General features: G+C 36.0%; 1 protein-coding gene across 1 annotated transcript; it reads left to right on the top strand.

The window, feature by feature from the left end:
* Positions 1 to 1,113: 1,113 nt before the first annotated feature.
* LOC149804556 (uncharacterized) lies at positions 1,114 to 26,374 on the top strand. The gene is made up of 12 exons (XM_089932809.1): positions 1,114 to 1,359; positions 4,730 to 4,875; positions 5,750 to 5,845; positions 7,263 to 7,422; positions 8,237 to 8,282; positions 11,152 to 11,307; positions 12,661 to 12,716; positions 13,184 to 13,321; positions 18,258 to 18,429; positions 23,997 to 24,107; positions 25,098 to 25,316; positions 26,072 to 26,374. Exons 1-12 carry the CDS (start codon positions 1,169 to 1,171, stop codon positions 26,282 to 26,284), a joined length of 1,704 nt encoding a protein of 567 aa, XP_089788935.1. The 5' UTR covers positions 1,114 to 1,168; the 3' UTR covers positions 26,285 to 26,374.
* The last annotated feature ends 1,006 nt before the right edge of the window (positions 26,375 to 27,380 follow it).

Consider the following 27,380-nt stretch of genomic DNA (forward strand, 5'->3'; position numbering starts at 1 on the left):
TTATTATTTCTCTGCATAACGTTATAGAACTTCAAATATTTTTCGTCACAATAAATGCTCCAGGATAAATACGTTTTCTTAAATTATTGTATTTGGAAAATATAACAATAAAATAAAACTCATCTTTTATATATGCACAAAACAGTACACTCTATTAACACACGAAATGGTTTTAAATCTACCTATATTCACCGATGTCGGTAAATTTTCGATTCTGAACATATAATGCAAGCAAATACTGATATGATATTGACAACTGAAGTCATTTCGGATTTAGTGCAAAATCGTAATCTATCCTCGGAATTTAAATATCCAAATATCCATTTACTACTTCTACATTGACATTTAAATATAATGAAGAAAGGTTATAATCACCCACCCCTTGATTTACCGAAAAGTCTTCCATTCCTTGTGAAAACAATAAACTTTTGACTTTATTTTACCGAACATTTAATGTTCGCCCCAAGTGAGCTGTAGAACTTTATTTTGGAAAGTTATGGTCAGTCATCAGTATCGCTCTGAATCAGCACTTACGCTATCCACTCTTTTTGTTTTACTACATCATAATTTACGGTGGATAAAATATTTGGTTTGTGTATTGCAGTATCATTAACATACATACAAACTCATGTACAGAGTTTGTGTCATTTGCTTTCTAAAAACCCCAAAATCTCTGACCTTTAATTCCGAACTGGTGGTAGTTTAGAGTCAAATGTATGATATAGATTTTGTCGACAGTTTATTTAATCTAGTCTTCATACCACGGAATGCCATTTCTGCGAGTGTTGCTAAAGTATTTGACATATAATACTATGAGTTTTTAGAAGTAAATACACAATCACGATACTAATAAACGCCAATTTTAATATTATCTCAGATATCCCGGTTTCTGAAAAAAATATTTTATCAGGTTTATATAAATTTTCCTGACGTAATATTTAAAAAACTTATTTAACATTCTTTGAAGCTGAATATCAGTTTTGGCAAAGGCTATCAAGTGATCACGAGCAAATAAATGAGCGTATTCTAATGTTATACAGCTACGCTAGTCAGAAGGGTGCGACTATCTTTGGTTTATCAGTGAGCTGCGAAAGGTGGACACGTATGGTCAGATAAGCACCAGCGTATAAAATGACTCGCTGGTGAAAAACTATGCTTTAACGGTGACATGGCAGACAAGCCTGGGATGGGTTTCAATATTGCCCTCATCGTTGGCGTGGCAGTCGTTGCTGCTGCTGCGCCAAACTTGCTGCAGAACCCGGATTTCGAGAGCCTCAGCAACTGGGATTGTTCCACTCATCATTGCGAACTGACCACTGACAAACACAGCGGACAGCATGCTATCAAATCCTCCGGCAGGTAGGAAGGCATATGATTTACATACACAAGCTATGCGTTGATCATTTCTATCAGTTAAGATAAAACGTTAAAGTGATGACGTAGCATTACGATCACAACAATGTACTACCGCATATCAAAATATAAAAAGCTACTATTTTATTGTTCTCCTCTTTCCAGTCTGAAGAATTAGATGATCAACATTGCTTTGTGTATCTTCTCGCAGAGCGAATGTTTAATGGCAACGTAGAACCATATTATTTCCACCAAGTCACGCAAGTAATACATGGCTTCATGGGATAGGGTTTACTCAGAGTAAGAGTAGAAGCACGAGAATGATTAGGCGGAACAGAACGAGTAGTAGGCGTTGGACTATCGCAAAGAAAAGTTAAACATTCATAGTATTTGTTAAATGTAAATAACCTAGCATTCCGTTTTGTATCTACAATAATGATTGTCTGGGATGTTTAAAGTTTGATAGATATATGTTCAATTTCTTAAAATCTATTTCATTGTTTTAAGAGTTGAAAAATTATCATTATGCAAACTTAGTTTGCGTTCAGATAACATTTTTCGCATTTAAAACAAAGGTGAAACCTATATACCGATTTTACTAACTCTGGTACTCATTCACCTGTAAAATGTCATGCGATTTTCCATATGTAGCCGTTCCTATTGATACGGCCCAGTTTAATTGATTTTGCCTAAATTTCATGTTACCATGTACGCTATATATATTGACTGAGTTGTCTCTATCAAACCATAAAATATAATTATCAATATGGTTTAAATGTGTATACAAAACAATATTTCTTCAGTGCAGAAGATTGTTATTTTATAAAGTTTCTCGTTTATATGGAGAGTTAAACACATATGCAGGACAAGGATACAATGTACTTTTGTTTATTTCTCACCTCTTAACATCGTTACTCAAGCGTCACAATTATCATATGTAGTACTAAAACATTAATTTATCTAATTCTGATTATCTTGCGTATTAATTTTTTTTTTGGTCAATGATTTTTCAGGTGACCTTTTATGGTGAAAAATGCACAGATTGTAGCGTAAACCTGTATGCATGTTGTTGTTATTGTTTACGTGCATTTAGTATTTTGGTGCTACATATTCGGTACAGTGACATCCGAAGTTTGAAGAAAGTAGATTCAACATAACACACTTCTGATATTTACCGCTAGTTTGAATCATAAATATTTTCTCACGCTTGAGTGTGTGTGATATGTTTAGAAGTCATTTGTTCAAGATTGTTTTCACAACCTTTTTCATTAAGGCTCACAACTTTCTTGCACCAGCCATTGTCCGTTCAGTTTCATTGCTCATTTGGCCCAGATGCATCCACATTTATTACATGGATAAGGTATAATGTATATTCAGAAAACAAAATCATTGGTATGTTCGTTCTTATAACGTTGGCACATACAGGACACCTATCTGGAAATATTGGGTTAGTGTATATTCTTCTGTTTTCATTCCTTTTGGTTTTATGTCCTCCCCTGTCTTTGTCTTCGTCTGTCTCTCATTGAGCTAGAAATATAGTTCACAATCTTGTCTTAATGCGATATCACCCCACTTGATGTTGCTTTGCTTTCACCCATCCAGGTACCCCAAAGTGCAATATATTTTTAAACCATAAACTGTAATAAAGCTTATGGCGTGTTTGGGCCCAACAACGAGTATTCCAAACGTTTATTCATGTCATCAGCTGTACCAAATAGTTAGACTTCGTGCGCGCCTGTTTGTCTGTCTCTCTCCAAATGTTTTAAATTTATTATATACAGTACTCCTTCTTTCTCCGTTAGCTTTACGTTGTCTGACTCGTGCAGTAGTCTACGATACTGAATACCTTGATATTGCATGCACGTGAACGATATGTGCGCATAAAAATAGTACAGTGTATTAGGAACTTTGCAAACAAACCATGAACACTCAGGTAGTAGACTTTATGTGTTAGTTTATTTGATTTTTGTCTGTGGATGAACTAAGACAGCTGTTTCATCGATATGAAATTAAAGTGAACAATGTGGATGAGTCACAAATGAACTTTCAAACAAGCAAATGAATGAGCGTGATATTCGTAAAGTCCACACCAAACGTGAGAGACGCAGTATTGAAAATACCATTCTGATAATTAAAACAGTTATTTAGGAAAAATGTTCTTAACTTACCGTTAATGGAATGGTTCTGACAATTACTGATTCTCTCAAGGGTATAACGGAATAGTATATAAAATCATACTGAGTGCAAGGGCAATAGCATATATACCATAGATGTATCATGTTATAAGGGAAAGTACTAAATTCGTGGAAACAAATGCAACTGAAGATTTTGGGAGAAAAGCAAGGGCCTCAGAGACAATAAGCTAAGACGACGAATTCTTATTTCTGCTAACTGAATGGATTGTCACATACCAGTTGCTTTGCAATTTTTACGTGTTAACTTTGTTCATACATTCTTTCAGATTTAAGCAGTCGATAGACCCCACACGTCATAAAATAGCTGGGGTACCTACACAGATAAACCCAGTCTACAACCAGTGGAATTGATTAGAAGCGACAAAAACACTCGAATATATATCTATTCATTCCAGACCAACTGGAGAAAGCTGTTTCAATGCGTATTTATTCACAATATGACTCCAAATTTACATTTTAAGTAGACCAAAACGATTTTGTTTTTAAAGTGATGTCGAGGGAACGACCAAATTAAAGTTTTGCTGGGTTATTCGAGGGCACGACCAAATTAAAGTTTTGCTGGGTTATGTGCGCATTAATATTGTTGTTGTGCATTGATGAATCTGCATTTGTGTATTTATTTTGGAATACAGCATACATTTAATTACTTTGTTTCTTGTAGTGTATTTTATTCATAATTAAGCCTTAGGTAGAATAAGAACATTAATATCTTGAAATATGGGGTTAGTGTATATTTTTGGATTTTCGTTCCTTTTAGTTTTCTCTGGTGGATACTTCACTTTTACAGGTCGAGCTATATCCATCCGATAAAAAACGTTCATGTTGTCCCATAACAATATAATTATCAAAGATGTACAGACATTAAGTCGCTTTATGAATGAAGTTCTCATTTTTGCTACATAACTGTTGTCGCTTGATCTTATAACAACTTCAAGCACAGCAGAAGACGCAAAGGGTTTCTTCCCTTGAAAATAGTTCCTAGGGCATGGACACTGTGACTAGGACAAATGTGCTGAGACAACCAGACTAAGAGAAAAAAAGTAAAGTTAGCAAATGAGCTAGAGTTGTCTGCCTAATAGGTGGGAATTAAACTGTATCTGCAAGTAGATATTATCTATTTAAATATAATATATTCGGCCGCTTAGAAATATGGGAAATACAGAGACAAATTCGTTCTTCAGAACCCAGACATGGATGGGCCCATCTCAATGGGTAACTCTCAAACAGAACACCAGATATGAAGCTGTTGCTTTTGTGAAATTGTTACAGAACGCTCAAGGAAAAATGTTCGCCAGAGTAGTACTTACAGTAGAGTTTGACTTTGACGGTAAGCTATGATTTCTAATAACGTTAGACTATATCTTACAGAAGAGTTTGACTTTGACCGTAAGGCATGACTTATAATTACGTTATTAACATATAAATATGTAACTCGACTATTCAAACAATCTGTTTTTCTATTAAGTATTTAAAGAACTAAACTTAAGTGAGAGTTAATTGCACTCATCCGGTTTTCTTCAGGATTCCCTTTCTCGTGAATTTTTTCATCTAAATTGTTATGCCTTGACACAATAAGTTATTTACTATAGTAGGTTGAATCCGCTCAGCAAATGATTATCATGTTTGAATCTTGATGTACTATTCCAAAAGTCTCTTACAGTTGACGACAACCAACCATGCAAATATTGTATATTATATTCCTATATTGACACCATTCTCTCAACAGAAATTACCATCAATGAATAAACCAATTACCAAATAATGCAAACCGTTAGTTTACACTCCCCTTCGTCTTGAATGATCATTTAATATAGTTTCGAATTGCTCTCATCAGAGGAATGTTATGGAAAGTAAATTTCCAAAAGTATTTTGAAATTTTATTTTTACGGTATGTTCTCTAAACGAGTCAACAGTTTTGCTAGTCGAAATGTCTTTGTTAATGTTTTAATTTTTAACGCAATGATATAATATGAATGTATCAATTCCTCCATTCCGCTAAATTCGTCCTTTACGCTAAATTCGTACTTTACGCTGAATATGTCCGTTACGCTAAATTCGTTCTTTGCACTAAATTGCTTGTTGTGCTTATTTTCACCAAATTAAGCTTTACAATTAGACATATCTTGTTGAGCCATTCCTGCTGATGTGTTACCTCTTTGTTGATAGATTTCACTGACATAAGAATTCTTTTACTCTTTTAGATGGATCAAAAAGTTATGTTCCGATTGCTGAGCAGCCCACTGTATGGCAAGATTATTGGATCGAATTATCAGGGAACTTTATCACACCAAACAGAGGTAAGTAGTCTCATATATTGTTAGGTTCCGTTTCTTTCCAAAATTAAACTTTAAACCAACGAGCGTTTTCTTTAAAATTAATAACTCTGTGAAACGACTATCATGCTAAACACCTTCATCCTGATCTGCCAATTCTGTTTTATCTAGTTTTTGGGGAAACCCCTCTGTTGAAGATTAAACTAATATTGATGACATTCAGTTGCGTAGAGGATTTTTGAAAATGGGATATTTTCCCCAGGTTATAAAGCATACAAATACATACAGAATTATGTCATGTCTTTATCTCATTTTGTGACTTTTGTGACAGTGAAAGGTTGCTTGTGCCATGTCTATATTTCATTTTGCGATTTTTGTTTCGGCAATGGAAGGTTGCTTGTACCATGCATTTGTTTCATTTTGCGATTTTTGTTTTGGAAATGGAAGGTTGTCTTAAAATGTTTGCCCGTAACCATTCTTTTTATATTTTCGTACAACAGGTTTATTAAATGGTGATCATGCGATTATTGGAGAATAAATCTGCATTGTCCGTATTTTCGAGGCAATTAGATTCATGCGTGTTAGTGAAAGGGAATCTTAGACCTTTGATTCAACTTGGGTCACTGTGAACGTTTGTAACATTTGTGATTTTCAGCTAAACACAAAACTGTGTGCTTCTCTACTGATAAAAGTTTAGCATAATACAAAATTGTGAAGATGGAATAAAAAAGATGTTGAATAAAAGCGGCAGAATTTGTGCCGTTCAAGCCCTCTAGGAAAATCTTTAAAAAAAATGCATTTTCATCTCAAGGGCGCAACGGGACAGACGTAGGTGGAAGAATCGACTTAAAAGGCATATGTGTTAAAATCTAAAAACAAATATAAAATAAATAAGGCCTACATTTTGTAATAGAATATAACGAAGCAGCTTTTCACTGTGTTGTACATTTTTCCAAATTGATGAAAATAAATTGTTATTTTAGATTTCGTTGAAGATTTAAAACCAAAGTCATAAGTAACAGTATAGAACCTGCAAACACGAAGTTACAATAAAAATGGATGAAAGTGTTCCGATATAACACATTTTGAAGGTTATATATATATATATATATATATATATATATATATATATATATATATATATATATATATATATATATAACACAGCGTAATTTACCCGACCATATCTTGATATCTGGCTTCGACATAAAATAATGTATGGCAGTATCAACAAAATTCACCATTGTATAATTAAATATACAATATTGGATGATTGCAGGTACATTAACGTAGTACGAAGAACGTGATCCAAACAAATTTTGAATGAAGTTTTTTTGTCTATCAGACAAAATGGAGCTGGAATTTCGGCTTGGTCCTAATAGAGACTAAAAGGTATTATAATCTAGCTGCTTTTATCTTACAAAATACTCTCCTTGAAAAGGAATCAAAGCCAGCCGAATTTACGCGGAGGGTTTGGACACTGGCATAGATTTCTTAATGGATTCAGCTTCCCTGACGGAAATCCCCGAGGACACCCACTGGCGGGCGGAATCGGACAAGGTTATCAACAGTACTCAGCGAAAACAGACAATACATATCAGGTAGGACTACTCGCATCCTTTTTGTATCCAAATGTATCCTCGGGTGGCTCAGTTGTCTAAAGCGCTTACCTTTATCGATCGCTGCCATTGCTGTCCGCATGAGTTCGAGTTTCAGGCTGGGCCAGATTTGGTACATGAGAAAGCTTACAAGTAGCTTCCTGTGGGTTGGCAGTTCGTACCGAGGTTTTTCCGGGCTCTCCCTCAACCAGTTATACTGGCCACCATGTATAGCCTGTCCTGTGCTGTGCTGAAAAATGTCGGTAAACTCACAACAACAGCATATTATATCCACCAAGCGATCACGTGATCACCGCAAATATAGCAGATACTTCCTTTTCTTTACAGCCCAAATTTCTTTTTTTTTTAAAACATGTTAGTACTATTTAATAACCATAATCATTGTCAAAGGCCACGTGCCAAAAGTCCACTACGTTAATTTTCCACTCATTGCTGCCGCAACAAAATGTCCATGTTTCACATGAATATACATAAGCAAAACTAAATACTTCATCAGCAATATAAGGTCTTGCAAATAAGCAAGTGCCCTTTTATAAGTGACTATGTTTAGAAGAGAAGCTTTGACTGGTTCAATCAGTCAGAATGAACGATCATGATGCGTCAACCTTGTGGGATACACAGGTGTGCAGAATATGCAGATTACCTAAATGAAAATAACTGTAGAACTGTACCACAAAAATACATTTATATTATTCAAATTCAGATATAGAAGAACTGCAAAACAAGAATATAGACAGGGCTCCAGTTATGACAAGTAACACATTTTCATGATGTCAATATTATGATTTTATTACAGTGTGACAGCAGATGCTCACGTCAACAGATCGCTGGTCCTGATCGAGGTATATGATTTCTAAGCAGTTTTTGATATTTCCTAGACGAAGATTACATTGATGAATCACTTTTGTAACTATCTCAATATGCATTGATCATATTGTTTTCCTGTCCAGATAAACGGAAGTCTGTCTACATGATCAATGTTTTTAAATATTTAACTCAAACTTATTTACAATGGAAATATACAAATGCCTAATATCAGTCTACTTTATGGTGGATGGAAATGGTATGATCTGACATTATTGCACTAAAATAGAACTCTTACCACCATATGGATCCATCCAGTTACACATTTATCATTTGTCTTAAGTAGAGAAGTTCGTCTTAAGTCAACAATTTGTCTAGTCTAACGGGATGTCTGTACCCGCAGTATGCATCTTCAAAGAGCAAAACTGCAAAAACTTAGGTGCAAATTTCCAAAAGTTTTCGGGTTAAACTTTTTAACTATGGCAAACTTTGTTACAAGAGGAGTGCCGATAGAAATTGGTTCCGTCGAGGTTCTGAATCTAACACTGCTTTTTAAATAGTAAGTCCATCAAAACCAATTTTAAAGATGGTGAAATGACAAAGTATTCACGTGCTCTGAGAGAAACCCAACAGTAATTGCAGTATAATCAAATGTCGAAATGACTAAGCATTCTAGTGTTCTGACAGTGACCCACTAAGTAAGTTCACCATATCCAAATGGCGAAATGACTAAGCATTCTAGTGTTCTGACAGTGACCCACTAAGTCCACTATAATCAAATGGAAACTACTAAATAAGTCCACCATAACAAAATGTAGAAATGACCATGCATTCTAGAGTTTCGACCGTGACCCACTAAGTCCACTATAATCAAATGGCGAAATGACTAAGCACTCTAGTGCACTGAAGTAACACACTAAAGCCATCTTCTCGGCGTACGTAGCCAAAAAGTAGAAAACTGATAACGTCTAGATCGAGAATCGAGTACAATGAGTAAACAAAACAAGAATGTAAATTGTTATAGTTCTATATAATACAATATATATTTGAGTTACATATTTAACTATGTATCACACTTAGCATTTACGATATGTCACTTTTAACTCACCTTATCACAGCTTTGATTTGCAGATGCAAACATGGAAAAGAGGACAAACATTTTCCTATGCAAATATCATTGCTATCTGCAACATTGGTTGAGTTCACAGAGAGAGAGAGAGAGAGAGAGAGAGAGAGAGAGAGAGAGAGAGAGAGAAACTTACGGAATATACCAGTTTCCCCACTCCACCTGCCATAAACCTTTCTTGCAAGCGCTCGAAATTGTATCAAGACATACACAATACAACACCAATACAGTCTGAGCAGATTCAATATATATATATATATATATATATATATATATATATATATATATATATATATATAGATAGATAGATAGATAGATAGATAGATAGATAGATAGATAGATAGCACCCTATAAGATAACCATAGTTAAAAATCCCCGAAAAATCAGTGTTGGAGGACATTATTATTTAATGCAGTGAAAAAGTGAGTCTCAAGTAATAATCTGACATAAATCACTGTCTCAGTTAAGAAGCTGAGAGTCACGAAGGAAAACCCAATGGGTCTTGTTAATGAATAAATCACAGTCTCAGCAAAGAAACTGAAAGTCACGAAGGAAAACCCAATGAGTCTTGTTAATGAATATATCACAGTCTCAGCTAACAAACCTAGAGTCACGAAGGAAAACCCAGTGGGTCTTGTTAACGAATAAATCACAGTCTCAGCTAAGAAACCCATATTCACAAAGGAACACCCAAGGAGCCTTGACAATGAATAAATCACAGTCTCATCTAAGAAACCTAGAGTCACGAATGAAAACCCAACGGATCTTGTCAATGAATAAATAACGGTCTCAGCTAATAAACCTAGATTCACGAAGGAAAACAGACTCGGTCTTGTCACTGTATGAATCACGGTCTCAGCTAACAAACCTAGAGTCACAAAGCAAAACTCAATGGGTCTTGTCAATGAATAAATCAGTTTCAGTAAACATACCTAAAGCCACAAAGGAAAACCGGAGTCTGGAAAATGAATAAATCAGTCTCAGCTAACAAACCTAGAGTCACAAAGGAAAACCACTGTCTAACAGTGAATATCTCATGCTATGTGGTGCTATTAGACTGAAACGTTTGTTTCCTAGATTTCGGGGCTTCCTGCTTTAACTATTGATAGACAACTGAAGAGTCCAGTGGTACAATCCAAAAGCATTTAAGTAATACATTATGGTTTTTATTGTTTACTCCATGTATACATGTGTACCAATTTCATTTCGAACTTTCACCGTAATATTCATGAAAACTGATATCGAAAAGCTAGATTTCATATTTAAGTCAGTTTTATGGATATATTAAGACAAACATTTGGGTTTTCAACCATTACATTTTGTTGACATTTCTAAATACTATGTTTGAACTTCTTACGCTACTGCAACAGTTGCTGCAGTCGGTGTTATGATGGTGCTTTTCCTTCCTACAATATACATACAGAGGGTATTAGGACGTAAGAGCTTTTTTACCTCCCATTTCGAGGTTATTCATGCGTGTAATATCACTTTCCGACGTAAAATATCATGTTCTGGTATGGTATCAAATTCGTTTTCTCCTCGACAGGTAAATGCACTTTTGATATACTATTTTGTAGAGCAGATTCTTTTCAAAATGAGTTATTTTTGTTCTTTAATAAATATTAACGTTTTTGTTCTCTGCCTAATTAATATAGGTAACATAATGTGGTAAATGTACACGTTCGAACTTCGTGATAAATTTGAATCTATTCACTTTAAGACTTATAAAGTTGATAATAACCGCTTATTATAGTTCTGATCATGTATATTTCCTTCACTAGGTTATTCAGACGAAGAACTCTTTCCCCTTCGGCACGGCTGTGGCTGCTGACGAGTTGTTGACAGGGGACGGCCGATATAGAGATTTTATCTACCAAAAGTTTAACTGGGCGGTCCTGGAGAATGCACTCAAGTGGCAACAGATGGAAGGGGACAGGGTAATAACCTATGTACATTTTTTTAAAATGATCTTAACATGGGGTCGATGGGTAAAGAAAACAGCGAACATACACACATACACACACACACACACACACATACATACACGCACACTCACATTCATACATACATACATGCATACATACATACATACATACATACTTGTCACGATCATAACTTATGTAACTCTAAGCAGAAATTTGTTGAACTGTTGATTGAGACAGAGAGATTCTTTCAAACTGGGATCAGCGTCAGAATGCAAAAAAAATAATAAATAAATATAGCAGCCTATAGAGATACACGGGCAGCATAGGATTTATGCAATGAAAATCATGTCAACTCCCCTTCCTTTAAAAAAACAGAGACAAAACAGCCATCAGAAAAAACGGGAACAGATAGTTGCAAGTTTGTAAAGTAGTAAGGTCAGAATTGGCAAAGTGTGAATCAAAATTTAAAGGACTCCTTTATTCTAAACCCCCAAGAAAAAGGAGAAGAAAACACCGATACAAAAATAACACATTATGAAGAAGAGTCTTCGATTACATCTTTAACCTTTGATTTGGTTTGGATTTTTCGATTGAAACCACTAACACTCCACCTGGTACTTCAAATAGATGGTGTCGACGTTCATATCATATAACGTTAGTTAAATACATGAGTAAATATATATGCTCTACGCACAGTCCTCGTCAAAATAAATATCAGTGGAATGAGATACATTTGTAACTTTACTATAAGACCATTAGACTTATCAATGACATGAATGATAAATACTCCGAATAATTCATTATGTTCACAATTAGTACAACATAGTATATTGTTTACAAAGATCGCCAAAGCTCTCAGCACAATCTGTCTTACCCACAAGACAACGCAGCAGATGTTTTCGTTATCTAGCCTTGAATGCATGAATTATGTCAAGAGGTCAAGAGGTCAAGAGCCTTAAAATGTGACCTCATAAATGGTAGGAATATCAAAGTCACTTGACTTAAACGTGACTTTGATAGAAGTGTCGACTGGTTTTTCTCCATTGAAAATCAATTGAGTGAATTTGACTTTTTGAATACTGTTTTTGGCAAAACATCAAAAGCGAGGCCTGCTTACGATGCCCCAAATTGTGTTGATTAGATACGCAAATGAACAACATCAATCACAATCATATAATCATCAGATAAAACTAGTTTTATCAAACGGATTACTTACAAGTATTTAGTTATTCAAGTAGCTGTCATTACGATATGGTCCTTTTGCATGGTACAAAGACTGGATTAGTATATTGTCATCCCTGTTCCGTGTGTCAAGTATTGTTTTAATCTCGCATGCTTTCGAACATACATATATTTGTATTCCAGTATCACATCGACTACGACAAACCTCTTCAGGCAATACGTGAACTAAAAAGTCATGGGTAAGTGAGTGAGCGTCCATGCGATCAAGGAATTGAGACAAAAGGATGACACATTATCTAATCAGGATGACCTATTTAATCAGGATGACCTCATTAATATTTTCCGAAATAACCGTTAAGCAGATACACGAAAAGCAGGTGATATCGACATACCAGAATACCATCTTGTTCCTTAGGAAGCATTTGAATCATCATTATTTGAAGAACGATTTTCTTGTCCAGTTGGGACAGAATACTCATTGTAGCTCATCTTATGACAACCCATACACCTAGCCTGACTGAAACGTGTTTTCAGCCTCATTCCGAGTTTACAATTTGAAAGAATATCAATTACCCTTCATACATACATACATACATGCTTGCATGCACACACACACACACACACACACACACACACACACACACATATATATATATATATATATATATATATATATATATATATATATATATATATATATATATAGAATCAAGGTGAGGGCTCACTGCGTGGTATGGTCAGTGGACGAATTTAATCCCAACTGGTTGAAAGGTCTGTACCAAGATGGCTTACGGCAGGCAGTGACCGAAAGAATAAATGGAGTGGTTCCCAAGGTAAAAGGGCTGTAAGTAGTACTCTTATTTTTATCATCTTATAGTTATAGTTAGTGCTATTTATAATATAAATAAAGTGATTGACTTTGTTTTAGAATCTAATATGCAGGTAAATATAAACTGGGATATTGGCTCACAATATGTCGACCAACCAGGCTCGCCATTATTCCGACAAGCCAGGACTGTGTAGTAGCGCCTTTCTGATGTCACTGCGCTATGGGGAATTAGTCACAAGCAAGAGGGTTTCTTCTTTTTCTACCTTTAATGATGTATGTTGCCCCTAGTTCTTCATGCTGACTCCCTGCACTATGTTTGACCTGGTTATTTAAACAATCCTAGCGGACTTCAGAGAAAACATTCCCTGAAGACCTATTCTAAACTAATATTCTGGTCTGACTGTGTTAGGTGCAGACCCTTTATCTAACTCTAATCTACATATCAAAATGCACAGAATCTAAATTTTGTAATCCAAAATGAAGCCATATATGTACTTTCCATACACACTCTTTTTCCACTGATGCTGTGTGTTAGAATTTACAAAAATATTATTTTGAATATGAAATTACTTGTAAACTTTATCCTCTTGAACAAATTACTTCAAAATTAAACTATAACTACCCAACTCTATTTTAAGCACTTTATACCTACTAAAAGAGATTCAAATTTCCCTTCAAATGGTCACTAATTTTAATGTTTAAGTATTATGGCAAACTTGCTGTAATTGATTTTAATTAGCTTTACAAACACATCTTCCAACTGTCCTACTGACTCCTTTGTTTCAATTTCTCTGGACTGTAACTTGACACCATAGCATTTGAATAGCTGCTGGTAACCTAGTATTGACCCCAAATCTCTGCCTCTAAATCTAACAGTGACTGTAGAGTTACTCCTCTATCATAGACATACTGTTATTAAATTTATGTAGAGAATTTAGAAAATTTATACACAAATATATCTTTCCTTCTAAAACTAATATAAATACCATAGCACCTGTAATAACTAAATTTAGCCCTATAATAACTGCCAAATATCGACCATTCAGGATTGCCACACGCTTTTACGCCAGGCTTCCCAAATGTCCGCAAGCTAGAACCACATTATATTTACGCTGTGTTAGCACTTTCCCTGATGTTTCACAGAGGACAACTAAAGTTCGCTCGGCAGGCGTTGGCAGTGTTAAGGAAACAAAACGCGGAACTGGTCGTAGTGCCAATTAATAGCGTTTCTCTGTGTGTTGTTTTAACTGTAAAGCCATGTCATCTAAGCAAAACATAAATTTTTCTTTGTTTTCATAATGCTCATCGGAATTGATTTTCTCCATAAGCTGCTTAAAGTTGATGTTCTAGGTGTTAGTACAATTAGTTTAAAATTAAACTAATTTTAGTTAATTAGAGTTTAAATATAATGCTCAAGACAGGTCATTTGGCACGTGTCAGCCTGCTCGTACATACAGCACTCTTGCGACCACGAGGGAAAATGTTGATTTTTACGTCGGCCGAGCCCTCGTCCCCTAGTCCAGCGCATAATAGTTCCTTTTTTCTTGCAAGCATATTTGTGATAGACTAGCGGGTTTGGTTCTGTTGTACATATTCGCGACTATAAGATGATGGCTTCTTGTGCTCGGCAGCCATTTTTTGCCGATGAAATCTTGGCCATGTTTGAGCTCTTCATTGGAGACAGAGGAGTCTTTTTATCCGCATTACTTTCTGTGTAATGGCTGAACAGAGATGGATATGCCAAATGATAATGTTGGCTCTAATTTCAGCCTCGTATACGTCATAGGTCTATGTGAACTGCGAAGTGTTTTATCTTGCCATTTTTCGTATACGTTTATGGTAGTTCTGGACTAGCTTCAAACATGAAATATAATAAAACCTTACTAACAATACAGTGATGACGCAGTTGGTGTTAGCATAGGAAATGCAGCGGAAGCATCGACTGTGATGTCAAGGGCGCTTGCCACGGGGGCAGTAATATCTATTGCAAATAGTACGATCCCCGCCCCACCGCTGTCAGCCACGCAGCTTGTTTATTCCTCAGCCTTTTCCCCTACCGAGGTCTCAGAACAGAGTACAGTTTTTGTTTTCATCAAGGATACACTTAGGTGTGTTTGTGTGATTGAGGTAGACATAAAGTCGTCTGATACTGATATACGCTGGTGCCATCTTTTTGCCTGCCCCTTAGAACCCGGTAATGTGAATCCAAAGATGGGGCACCACCAGCAAAGATAGAGCTGACAGTTTGGGTACGTGAGGTCGAGGTTGATTCACCCAATCGCTGTGATGTTGTCCACAGTCAGTAGAGGAATGGAGGCCTACATTATATTTTCAAGCGTATTCACGCTGTAAACACATCGGGAATGGTAACGCCTACCGTCTGGCTGGTACTGGTTTAGCTTACAACAAATTTGTTATTATCAAGCGCAGCCAAAATGTTGTGCCATCATGGGCAGAACGATATTTCTCAGAGCCCTACACGGGTAGAAATATAACCTTGTATTACCTGTTCTAGAGTCATTTGCTCACCTAGATGATTAGTCAATACAACATATATTGTAATAATGACTAAGTGATGGTATTGCCTGCCATAGGCATTTCGCGTCGGCGATATATTGCGTGGGCGGTGTTCTTAGCAACAGTGATGCTGCTTGATCAGCTGTACTCTCTCTGCTTTTCAACCCCAATGATAATGCGTTTCGTTTCAAATGGTATTTATAGGAATAATTTTAAAGCATGTACTGTTCTTCGTCGACTGAGAGTGGCTTTTGGGCCGGAGGTCTGATAAAATAAAATTTTGGTAAAATTAGTTCAACTTTGCCCTCTTGTGCAAGACCACCGGATGTGGTGTTGGTTTCTACAGCCATATGTTTTCTAGCAATGCCGCAAAAATAAGCAAACGTACAGAGATGACGTGAAGCTTTCATTGGTTTCATGTTTAGTTATGGCGAGAAACTAGATGCGATGCGCCATTCCAGACGAAACGCTGTGGAATTTATTTGAGAATAATGCTAGTATGGTAGCCTACAAAGTTTTTGTAACGAGTTTTAATTTGGATAAGAGCTCGGACTGGTGGGAGAAGTACGGCAGTGACAGTGGAGAGAAGACTCTTGTGTTCATTTAGGCTCATAGGCCTGATAGGCCAGTCGTCTATATGCCATATTGCTGACATTAGTTGTCCACGTGAAATATTCGTAAGCAAGGAACTACAAACTGTGCCTGAAGGGACCCAGCCATCACGTAAAGGAGTTGATAACACGTCAAGATCTCGTTGAGGTACTCCTCCATCGTGACATGTTTCTCTTTTGTGTTGTGGTAAAATCCGTATACAAGATTCGTGTTACCATACGGTGCCATTAACATTTTGGTTTCAATAATTTTAGGCTTCTGTTGCTTATGTGGTACATCCCCATTTCAAAGTGGTATTTTATATTTAGATTTTCTTTCTTTTCTCTAAAGTGCTTGATGTAAAAGTGTTGCCTGAGGTCGGCGTTAACGACTTTCATCGAGATGCCTTTGGCATTGCGTATCTTTGTGCTGTCAACTCTCAGTGAGGAGTACATCTTGGACCGGAGGCTGACAAACTCATGAATGAGCCTTACAGTACACTCGTCCTTAAACAGGCTTCCAGCCTATTTGCTCATCGTTCTGAATACGTTGTAGAGGGGATCAACCTAGGCTAGTAGATGATGTCCTAAAGGCAAGCATCCTCGATCATATACCGGGAAATCTCAACGGTATCCATGCCCACCAACATTCTGTAGCAGTCCTTGCACAACAAGTGCACTATGGGACCGTACCGATATCTGATCTGATAGAAGTACAAGTTGTACATCAGGTACTTGCTCAGGTTGTATATCGCCCGCCACATATAGATGTAATAATTGCGCTTATGAAATGCACGGCAACAAGATAGGCGCATAAGATCTTCTGCGACTGGAACACTGAGTCGGCAATCAGATTGTACAGCTTGTCGTTCCTGCTCTTAGGTTGCTCAAGATCTAATCAAATGATTTCTTTACGTTCTGCTTAATATTTCCGAAGTCAGAGTTGTTCATCAGCTTGATAAAGCATTTTTCGTACTCAGATTTCGTCTTAATTTTCTTGTCTGTGATTAGCTGTATATATGGCGCCATCGAAGCTCTTTGGTCAAACTCCATCTCACGGTAAAATACTCTTTTAGGCGTAGACTGGAACCTATCTTTGTGATTTTTTGCTCACTAAAGCACGCCGATAGTCGCTGAATAAATCTTCTGGAACTCTTATGGTTTCTGGGGCCAGACGATAATCCCCGTGCGCAAGTTCGGCTGGTCAACATCATGTGGCCTAGCAGGTCGACATCTGGCTAACCTGGCTTGTCGATATTTTGGCCAGTCTGCCAGGCACATTCGAGTTGTTGAACCTATAGCCCCAGTTTACATATGCTAAAACACAATATTAATTAATTAGATTTCTCATTTTACAAAAGTGATTACTTCGCATCTAAAAATATTGTTGAAATAAAGACGTAAATACAAATGGAAAATTTAAACTTTCGGAGGAGGTGGCGTGTGCTTAACATATGCTTTGCGAATTATATGCTTATGAGTGGTTGCGTTTACTATGCCAGTGAACAGGTAAAGTATAGGTGGAACTTTAGAAATTAGTTAAAGTATCATCGAGCAACAATAGCATACTAAAAATTCGTGCAGCACCAAAATAAGTATCCGTCCAGTATTTTGCAAATACAATTTAAAACCAATATTCAATTTTCTAACTAATCAACCTGCATCTATGATGTCTTTTCAATATTTAAGACCTGCAAAATAATTTATATTTTAACGTAAATAAGAAATTATCTCCTGGGTTTTATGTACTTGTATGATGTCCTCACCATCTGCTTTTCTATGAGAAAAGCATAAAGACAGACGCATTGATAAACTGATTAACCGATTGGTTGAGTCATTTCCAGTGTGGAAGCCTGGGATGTAAACAACGAGAACCTACATGGATGGTTTTTCCAACAGCACAGCGGTGACTTTGATTACATCATTGATATTTACCGACAGGTTCATAATGCCGACAATACCGTTCCCCTCTTCACCAATGACTATGACGTCGTGGCACGAGGCACCTTAACAACGGTTGGTAATAATTTGAGCCTTCAATTTTTTAATGCACCTTACATAAATGCATACATACATACATACATACATACATACATACATACATACATACATACATACATACACACCTACCTACCTACCTACCTATATACATACATACATACATACTTTCGATACCTGCCATTTAATTAATTAATCTTTATCCTCACTTACACAAATAAAATACGTCCAGTTTTTATAACTAAGATCTTTCCAGAACAATATACTATTGACCTTTATCCGGGGGCTCTTTTATGTCTTAGTTTAACTTATGAATCTTGCTTATTTGAAAGTTAGTCATTCATGCTTTTAGATTGGGCAGAATCAGTTGTATTATTTTTGTGTCTAATAGTTCATTTTGGCCTATCCTAAATGCTCTTATTTACAAGAGGTCAAGGTCACGGCCATGTATTGAAAGCAATACATGTTCCGGGTCACTGAAACCCTAGACTCATAGTATTATGGAGAATTATGAACCGTTCATGTCGAACGGATCTATATCACGCATGGGTGATTCGGCCAATTCTATCCCTATTGAAATTTTAAGGGACACATGACCTTCTCAAAGTCATTGCCTTTTTCTGAGAAGTCTTATTCTAATGCGAGTGTTATTATTCAGGGAGTAGAGTGCGGATTTGTTAATGGTCCTCTCTATTGTGTAAATTTGTCTTCAGACTTAGTCTCAGGACACGTGATAGTCGGAATAGTGCCATCTTTACCAAACGAGGGTATTTATTAATACTAGGTAAATACCTTGCTCGATATAAGGTAGTGGTCAAACGACTTGTAGCTGACAAACCTTGTTTCGATGAGGAAGACGATCCTATTGAAAAAGAAATCCCTGATTGATACCAAGCTCGTGTAGTTACTAGAAGTATGGCAGTGAAAGCTCTTGATAATGATGTTGATCAGGAAAGTATTCTTTCAGCTGACAGTTGTATTGGTTAGGCTTTTGATACCGGTCAATTTCACTCCTTGTTTGGATCACTAAAACAATATCGATCACAGTGATTTTCTTTAACTACTCGTTTTGTTTATTCTAATCAGGGTGACAAACGACAACCACTTGTCGTCGAACAGGATATTGATTCTGAGATCTGCTGTTTGTTTCAGAGGGCTATTAGTGAAACTAAATCCACAGAAGTACATGTTTGTTATTTTGTTTTATTACAAATGGGGTCCTTATGAGAAAATTGAGACCGTATGGATAACAGCAGGTGATGACTGGTCAGTGAGCTATCAAATTGTTGGTCACGAGTCTTATGGACAGGATCTTCTTTGTCTAACCCATGAAACTCCTTTGGATGGTGATGTAGGGGTCATGTAGACTTATCACAAGATCTTAAATCATTGTTATTGGCGAAAATTAAAAGTGAAGTTCGTAAAGACTGTAGAACTTGTTACACTTGTCAAATGGTAGGAAAACCCAAACCGTAGATACCTAAGGCTCAACTGCAATCTTTTCTTGCATTTAATGAACAATTTAGCAGAATATTGGTAGATTGTGTCGGTCCCTTACCCAAGACCAAGTCAGGCAGCCTATAATTATTGACAATACTGTGTGAGTCTAGGAGATTCCCAGAGGCAATTCCTTTGTGGAATATTAAAACTCAGTTTGACATTCCCAAATCTGTCCAATCTGATAAAGGGGCAAATTTTATGTCTGGAATGTTTCAGCAAGTTATGCATGAATTAACATCCAGCAAGTCAAGTCAAAAATGAAATTAGGGTACGACAGAACTACAATAGACAGAACTTGTAAGTCATGTTGAGGGTTCTGTATCACTTGCTCATGCATTAAAATTTTCTTCAGCTTAAATATTATTGTCCTTACAAAGTTCACAAGACAATTAGTGAATTAAGTACAATAATATTAGTCTTGTAATGTAAATATATTAAAGGAGTATCAGTATGATGATATAGATAGTCAAGTTAATTAGGCACTCAGTTGCGTTGTACCTGTTCCACACAGTGAGGATTTAAGCGACGGAAAGCAATCAACATGTAGTGAATCTGGAGTAACCAATCTTCGGAATTCAGAAATTATCTATAATCTGGACAAAAAACTGTCGCATTTTCAGTAACAAGAAACTAAATAGCTGTTACTTTAATATGAGCACTTGTTTCCAGATGTTCCTACACGAACAAATAAAATCTACCATGACGGTAAAATTGTAGATGCCACACTTGTGATACAACATCCATACTAAATGAACCCTCTCACACACGAATGTTTACAAAAGGCAATTCTGTGTTTGCTGGAGTATCATTTCATACAATTTAATAAAAGTGACTTGAATTCACCATGTATACTTGCACCAAAACCAGATAATGCTTTCTGCAAGAGCATAGACTATAGAAAAGTGAAAAATAAGACAAACACGTTCTTTTCCATTGCCAAAACTCGAAGACTGCATTGATAAAATTAGAAATGAAAAATATATCAGAAAGTTTGATCTCCTGATAGGATTCTGCAAATTCTACTGACGGAGAAGTGGAATGGAAATTTCAGCTTTCGTGACTCCTGATGGACTTTAACAATGTAAAGTTATGCCATTTGGGATAAAAGGTTTGCCTTCTACTTTTCAGCGTTTAATGAACATGATTACATCTGGTCTAGATAATTGTGGTGGTTATATTCATGATATTGACATTGTAATACTTGGAACTGTATATCAGTTCAGCTCCTTCTCCAAGTATTGTGTTTAGTGATCACAACCCGTTTACATTCATTGGCAAGATGAAAAACAAAAATCAGAGATTCCTTTAGTCGAGTTTGATGTTGCAGGAATACAATATTGATATTATACACTTCAAAGGAAAAACAATATAAAAGCAAGAGCACTTTCACATGTACAGTAATATTATACTGCTTCAGGTATACTTTTGTAATTCATACAATATCAGCTGATTTAATTTTGTATCACATGTTTTTTTGACTATTATTAAAAACATTCATTACGAAAATGTTTGTTTTTTATGAGGAGAAATGGTGTTATATTTAATTTGCATTTTTTGCTTAATGGCTTGTTTGTCCTTAATTTCATTATATTCTGTGGGTAATGAAACATTTTATCTAATGGCTGATAATGTCCGAAATCAAATCAAGTTTTGGTAAACATATTTTTTTCTTCGAGAAAGGATCTTTATTTTAAACTGAGTCAAGGACATTGTACTTTCTATAGCTTTACTACATCATGATTGTCAGGTGTTTGTGATTTTGGTAGGGAGTTTCATCATATGACTAAGTTCTTTACAATGCTTGCAAGGTGGACTTGGGTATTCTAAACTGCTCAGAACTTAATTTCAGTCTTACCCTATGAAACCAGGTATTTCAACAATGACATATTCATGTATCTGTATAAGAGATTACGAAATCAGGTCTATTTAAAGATGAAACTTTAAATGACTCTGTTTTCTCTACATTGTAATTTAGTCTACGATACGCTAGGAGTAATGTAAATATAATTGGTTAAAGATTGCAGTGACATTATATTTCCAGTCTTATAAACTTAAGCAGTTCTAATTTAATCAGTGCTTTTCTGGATTAAAATCCGCAGAATTTCTTGAACGTATAGTGAGTTATAAGCGTTGCTCTAATACGTTTTTTGAGGATTTATTATTGCATTTGAATTGTTTATCAGCTGACCTAATGATCTGTCAAACTGCTTTGGAATATATTTCTGAATCTCGCTGACCTATAGTGGACCTAATGACCTCTCAGACATGTTTTTGTCAAATTCTTATCTTTGAATGTCACAATATTTGAATATCACTCAGCGAATGTGATTAATTTTCATGGCAGAAAAGGAGTTAGAAATCATGCAACGTTGGTGTTTAGATTTTCAACCAGATAATTTTAAGACCATGAAGTTAAAATTGTCGTGGTGGTTTTTATAGAATTTGAAACAAAAGTTTACAATTTAGAAAAGAAGCGAAAACATAAACGTTCAATTTCCAACATACGCAAAACATAAATGTGCTAGAGTTTACACAGCATAGCATGGGATCGTGTAACCTAAAGTATATGTTCATGAGTGGGGAACGTCCTGATAGCTTAGTGGGAGTATCTTCAGCGAAACGCAGTGTAAGTGTTAAAATGTGTGTATATCTAAACAAAAAAGAAAGTATGACAAGCCTTATGCTATACTTTTGTCAGTACTCGTTTATTTTTTCGGACAGACAGACAGTAGCACACTCTGATAACCCATTGCGATTGATCCAGCACCATGTTTTATAACACAGCAAATGCATAGTGCTTCAAAAGTCTACAACCATAAATGATGGCCTTGTAAAAATAGTTAACGTTTCTGGGATGTTTTACCTCTCTGAACAGCAGTGTTGATCTCCGTGGTAAAGACCTAAGCAAGTTTTCATGTACTTTATCCCAGTGAGACTGTATGAATTAATCTTATTGACTTGGTTTGGTGAGACCGTGATATCACCATTTGACTGCCCGAGGATCATACAAGCAACTCAAATATATCCGCTTTTCTCCAAGTTCACCATTTGACTGCCCGTGGATCATCCAAGCAACTCAAACATATCCGCTTTTCTCCAAGTACCGGAATGTAACCACAACTGATCAATGTATGTATCTTAAGTCTTTTGATCATTAAGGTGCATCTAAACGAAGTGAAAGTGCTAGCTGTGGAGATTTCACTATAAAATTAAACGTGCAAGCACAGAATCAAAACTGTAATGTTAGACCCATGGAGGTGAAACAGTGAAAATCGTCTTTGACTACCGATCCTCAAAATGAATGAGGTTATTTCTTATAGTATCATAAATCATTTGCAAATTAAATCAATATTGAGAAACACCAAATATTATAACTTTTACGGTGTTTGGGGAGGGAGGGGTTCAATCATTTTAATGCCAATAGTACATTACTAGCAAGGAGACTACGTTGAAAAATAGTAAACTAAAATATATCAATAGAAGCACGTTAACTCAATATAGATATAACCTTTCTGGATATTTAAATTGTTTATAGACTACACAGGGTAGGATGATATATAAGCATACCTAGGTAATATAGAAACAAGTTTGAAGAGGAATGTCATGAATTCTAATAAAAGTGAGAACGTTCTTCATGAAGGACATGTAGATATGTGCTTTATAGGCGTAATGGTACAAGATGAATTAAAAATAATCTTGGTGAATATTTCTTGCTGAAATTTAGGAGTACCAATAAACAATCATGAAGGAGAATGGTAACAAGACCAACTCAAAGGAAGTAACAAAACCTGAACTGCATACAGTTCGGTGACACATAACATTTTACCGCCTACATAGCCGAACAGACAATGTTTAACAATGCATGCAGTTTTGAAAATTGTAATGATAACTCTATAATTATGAAACTTAATGCTATTTGTTCGGATGATCGTTATGATATTCGTAAACCTAGATGTGGGATGTTGTAGCCCGAGGCAAGAAAGAGGTTTGCTAAATGTTTCAACAGGTGCAGTGTCATAAATGGCTAGATAATTCTACGATATAAATTCTGATCCATTCAAATTGTTATATGCATACAATTACAGGCATATCGTGACCATATTATCAAGATCAAGAATGCCAATGTGGGACTTAGAGGGATTGGTGTCCAGGGCCATTTCAGTCCCGGGGATTGTCCCGACCCAACTTTAATCAAGGTAATCTCGACCTTTCGGTCCTTTCCTTTTTTAAAATACAAATTTCCTCCCACACAACCGCAATACATAATAAGACTAGTGAATCAAACGTCGGATGCATATCATATAATATTTAATTTCTTACCCTATCATCTTGTGTGCTCAGCATGTTCCTCTATATATTGCAGACTCGACACAAAAGTGTTTGAAATCCAAATAATCATTTACATTTGCAACAAGAAATATGATATTTCTACTGTCCCGGTTATGAGCTTTCAGCTTGTTAGTAATCTTGATTTCAGAGTTGTTTTGCTGATTTCAACTTGTACTAGTACTTAGGATGTAGCGTGAAAAACTGAGAGGATGGAATTGCTTTGAGTTACTCGTTTACTATCAAGCGGAAAGTAATCAAAACTTGGTGTGCACCGTTTCTTTTTATTCTCCGCTTCTTTTTTTCTTATTCGACTTCTCCTATTACACTTTGTTGAAATAAATGGTGCTTACTAAAAGTCATGATTACTGTGGAAAATATTATTTTGAAAATATACCGAAACATATTACGCCATAACTGACAGCTTTATTAAGTTATGCATCCAAACTTATTGCATTATTTAAAGTATCTGAAATCTACGTTTAGGCAACAGTTTAATAAATAACCAGCAAATCAGATGTCTCGCACATCTTTTGTGTTACTTTACACCTTTAACATCCGTTATTACACACTTTACGTCTGAAAGAATCTCGGAAACACGATAAGTCGCTTACGACAGACATGATTTCGGAAGCATAATCAGTCGCATAGACTTTATGTACTTCGTTAGAGTATACGGGAAGAGAAAATTTGAAATATCCAGATGAAAATCACTGATCTCAGAAATGTAACAATATCATCTTGCACAATTCACGTCCACAAATAGAATGTATAAACCTTTTTTGGTATTCCGTGTGTGCGATGCTGGAAGCTTCTACCACTTTATCCCAAGGCAGTGATATCTTCTCTTTATATTTCAGAGAAGACTTGATAAACTCTCAGAAACTGGGCTACCCATCTTCATTACTGAACTGGACGTTACATTGGCGGATGAGAACTACAGAGCTGATTGCTACGAAAAAGCCATGAGGGCATTTTTCGGTCACCCCAACGTCAAGGGTATCCTATTATGGGGCTTTTGGAGCAACCGGCACTGGAGAGGGTCAGACGCTTCTCTTGTCACCGGAAATGAATTTAAGGTATAAACAAAACAATATATGTATTATTCCCGTACATCAAACTGAAATACAAATAACATCAAAACGTATAGCCACATTTTCGGCACACAGTTTTGCTTTTCACAGTAAGCCAGTTTTTGACTCATTTTATGCAAGTATGTTTTTGTTTGATGCTATTTATATCTTTTAGTGTTTCATTATCGGCCGCGATGATATGGCTGTTTCGTATTTCTGGTAATTATAAGATATAATGTTGCGGAAGGCTGCCATGTATTCGATATTGCATCATGACTTGTTCAAGATCTGCTAAATTATTTAGCGTGAGGCGTTTAAACGAGTGCTTTGTCACTCAATCGATCAAAATATTTACATCCTAATAAGGTACATGTATTTTGGACAAACAAATCATTTCTCAAATATTCAAATAAAAATACTGCTATTATAGTATATATCGTAACTCTCTGCAATGCACGAAAACGAATGGAAAATATTTTAATTATCATTCATGCTAATTGTTGTAAGCTGTTGTAAGCTGTAACCATTTAGAGGTTGAAACATGAGATAATTTATGTCGGAAGGCATCAACGATAGAAACTGGAGAACAAATGTTTAAAAAACCGAATGTGACCATAGAGTGCTTGTTTACACTGGACCAAGAGAGAAAAAAGAACATAAGAATGAAGAAAGGAAAGAGAAAAATATATTACAATAGTTCAATATGATGCATATGACTGCTTGACTCATCTTCTTAGATGAACTATGTAATTTTGTTCCAGATAAATGCGGCCGGACAGAAGTATCTTAATTTGATAGAACAGGAGTGGCGCACATATGTGACACATGCCTTATCCCAAGGTGGGAATTTTGATGTCTATGGATTCAAAGGGGAGTACCAGGTCAAGGTCCACTACAATAACCGCGTGGTAAAGGATCAGCACGTGACACTAGGCGACTCTCCACAAACTGTGCGTCTGCATGTTTCTAGCTAAGAGTCCGAGTGACATAAATCAAACTGTTTTGATATGTCCATTATAAAACTTATTCATTTCTAATCTGAACATATAAAAAGCCCTAGTGTTCTTGTTTGTTAATATGTGTTATTTGGTCATCCAGCCATGTTTGATGTCGTACGAAATTTTGCATGAACTAGATAGGACAATATCATGGAAAAAATACTTCTAATATCAGTGCCCCCATGCCTCTGTGTCTAGAACGAATTTTAGCACAGATGGAAGAATAAAATTACCGTTGTAATGAAGTTATACTACCAGTGGAAACAAGATCAAAACGTCGTTTTATATTTTCTATCGCATGCGACAGAAAAATCAAGCTGATTTTCTTACCCAACTTTTCTAATCTCAGCTCTGATTGTCTCAGTCATATTGATGACGAGCTAGGAACTATAGCGCTTCAACGAGGAAATCCTTGTTTTTTCTGCTGTAGTTGACTTAGTTGTTATAAAATCAAATAAAAACAACAACATATACAGAACACAAAAGGATTTCATTTATAAAGCTACTTATGGTCTTTCCCTTTCCAACTTTGATAACACAACATTCAAATTATATTGAGACACCGACAAACGTATGCGCGCACGATGTCGATGAATTTAGTATACCTCATTAGTAAAAGTGTATCATACAACCCAAAACTGCTAAGGCCATCACTCTTGATCACATAAATAAACTGCTTGAATCCTTGCTATTGTGACCTAAGACGTCATCAACTTTATTACACTGCATGGTTTAAAATCATGTTGCGCTTTGGGTACGGCGAGGGGGTGATGAACACCAAAACATCAGGTGGGGTGATATCATTTTAAAGCGATTTTGAACTAAATGTAAAATATTTCGAGATTAACAAGAGACAGACGAAGACAAGTACGAGTGGGATATGCAAACAGAAGGAATGAAAAAACCAAGAATATACACCAACTACACATTTTAATATAGGTTTATGTATCACAAACGTTATAGGAACAAACGTTACAGTTATTTTTGTGACCTGACCGTACATTCTGCGTTGCCCATGTAATCCATGCGGATGAACCAGTTGGGACAAACAACCCCCCACAATTCCCCCAAA

Source organism: Sinohyriopsis cumingii, chromosome 2 (genome assembly GCF_028554795.1).
Source record: "Sinohyriopsis cumingii isolate HCF-2022 chromosome 2, ASM2855479v2, whole genome shotgun sequence".
NCBI lineage: Eukaryota > Metazoa > Mollusca > Bivalvia > Unionida > Unionidae > Sinohyriopsis > Sinohyriopsis cumingii.

Coding starts and splice junctions, on each gene's coding strand:
- LOC149804556 (XM_089932809.1), top strand. CDS start 1,169: ATGGCAGACAAGCCTGGGATGGGTTTCAATATTGCCCTCATCGTTGGC. Junction 13,322..18,257: donor GTTCCCAAGGTAAAAGGGCT/GTAAGTAGTACT, acceptor AGTCATTTCCAG/TGTGGAAGCCTGGGATGTAA. Junction 18,430..23,996: donor CACGAGGCACCTTAACAACG/GTTGGTAATAAT, acceptor ATACAATTACAG/GCATATCGTGACCATATTAT.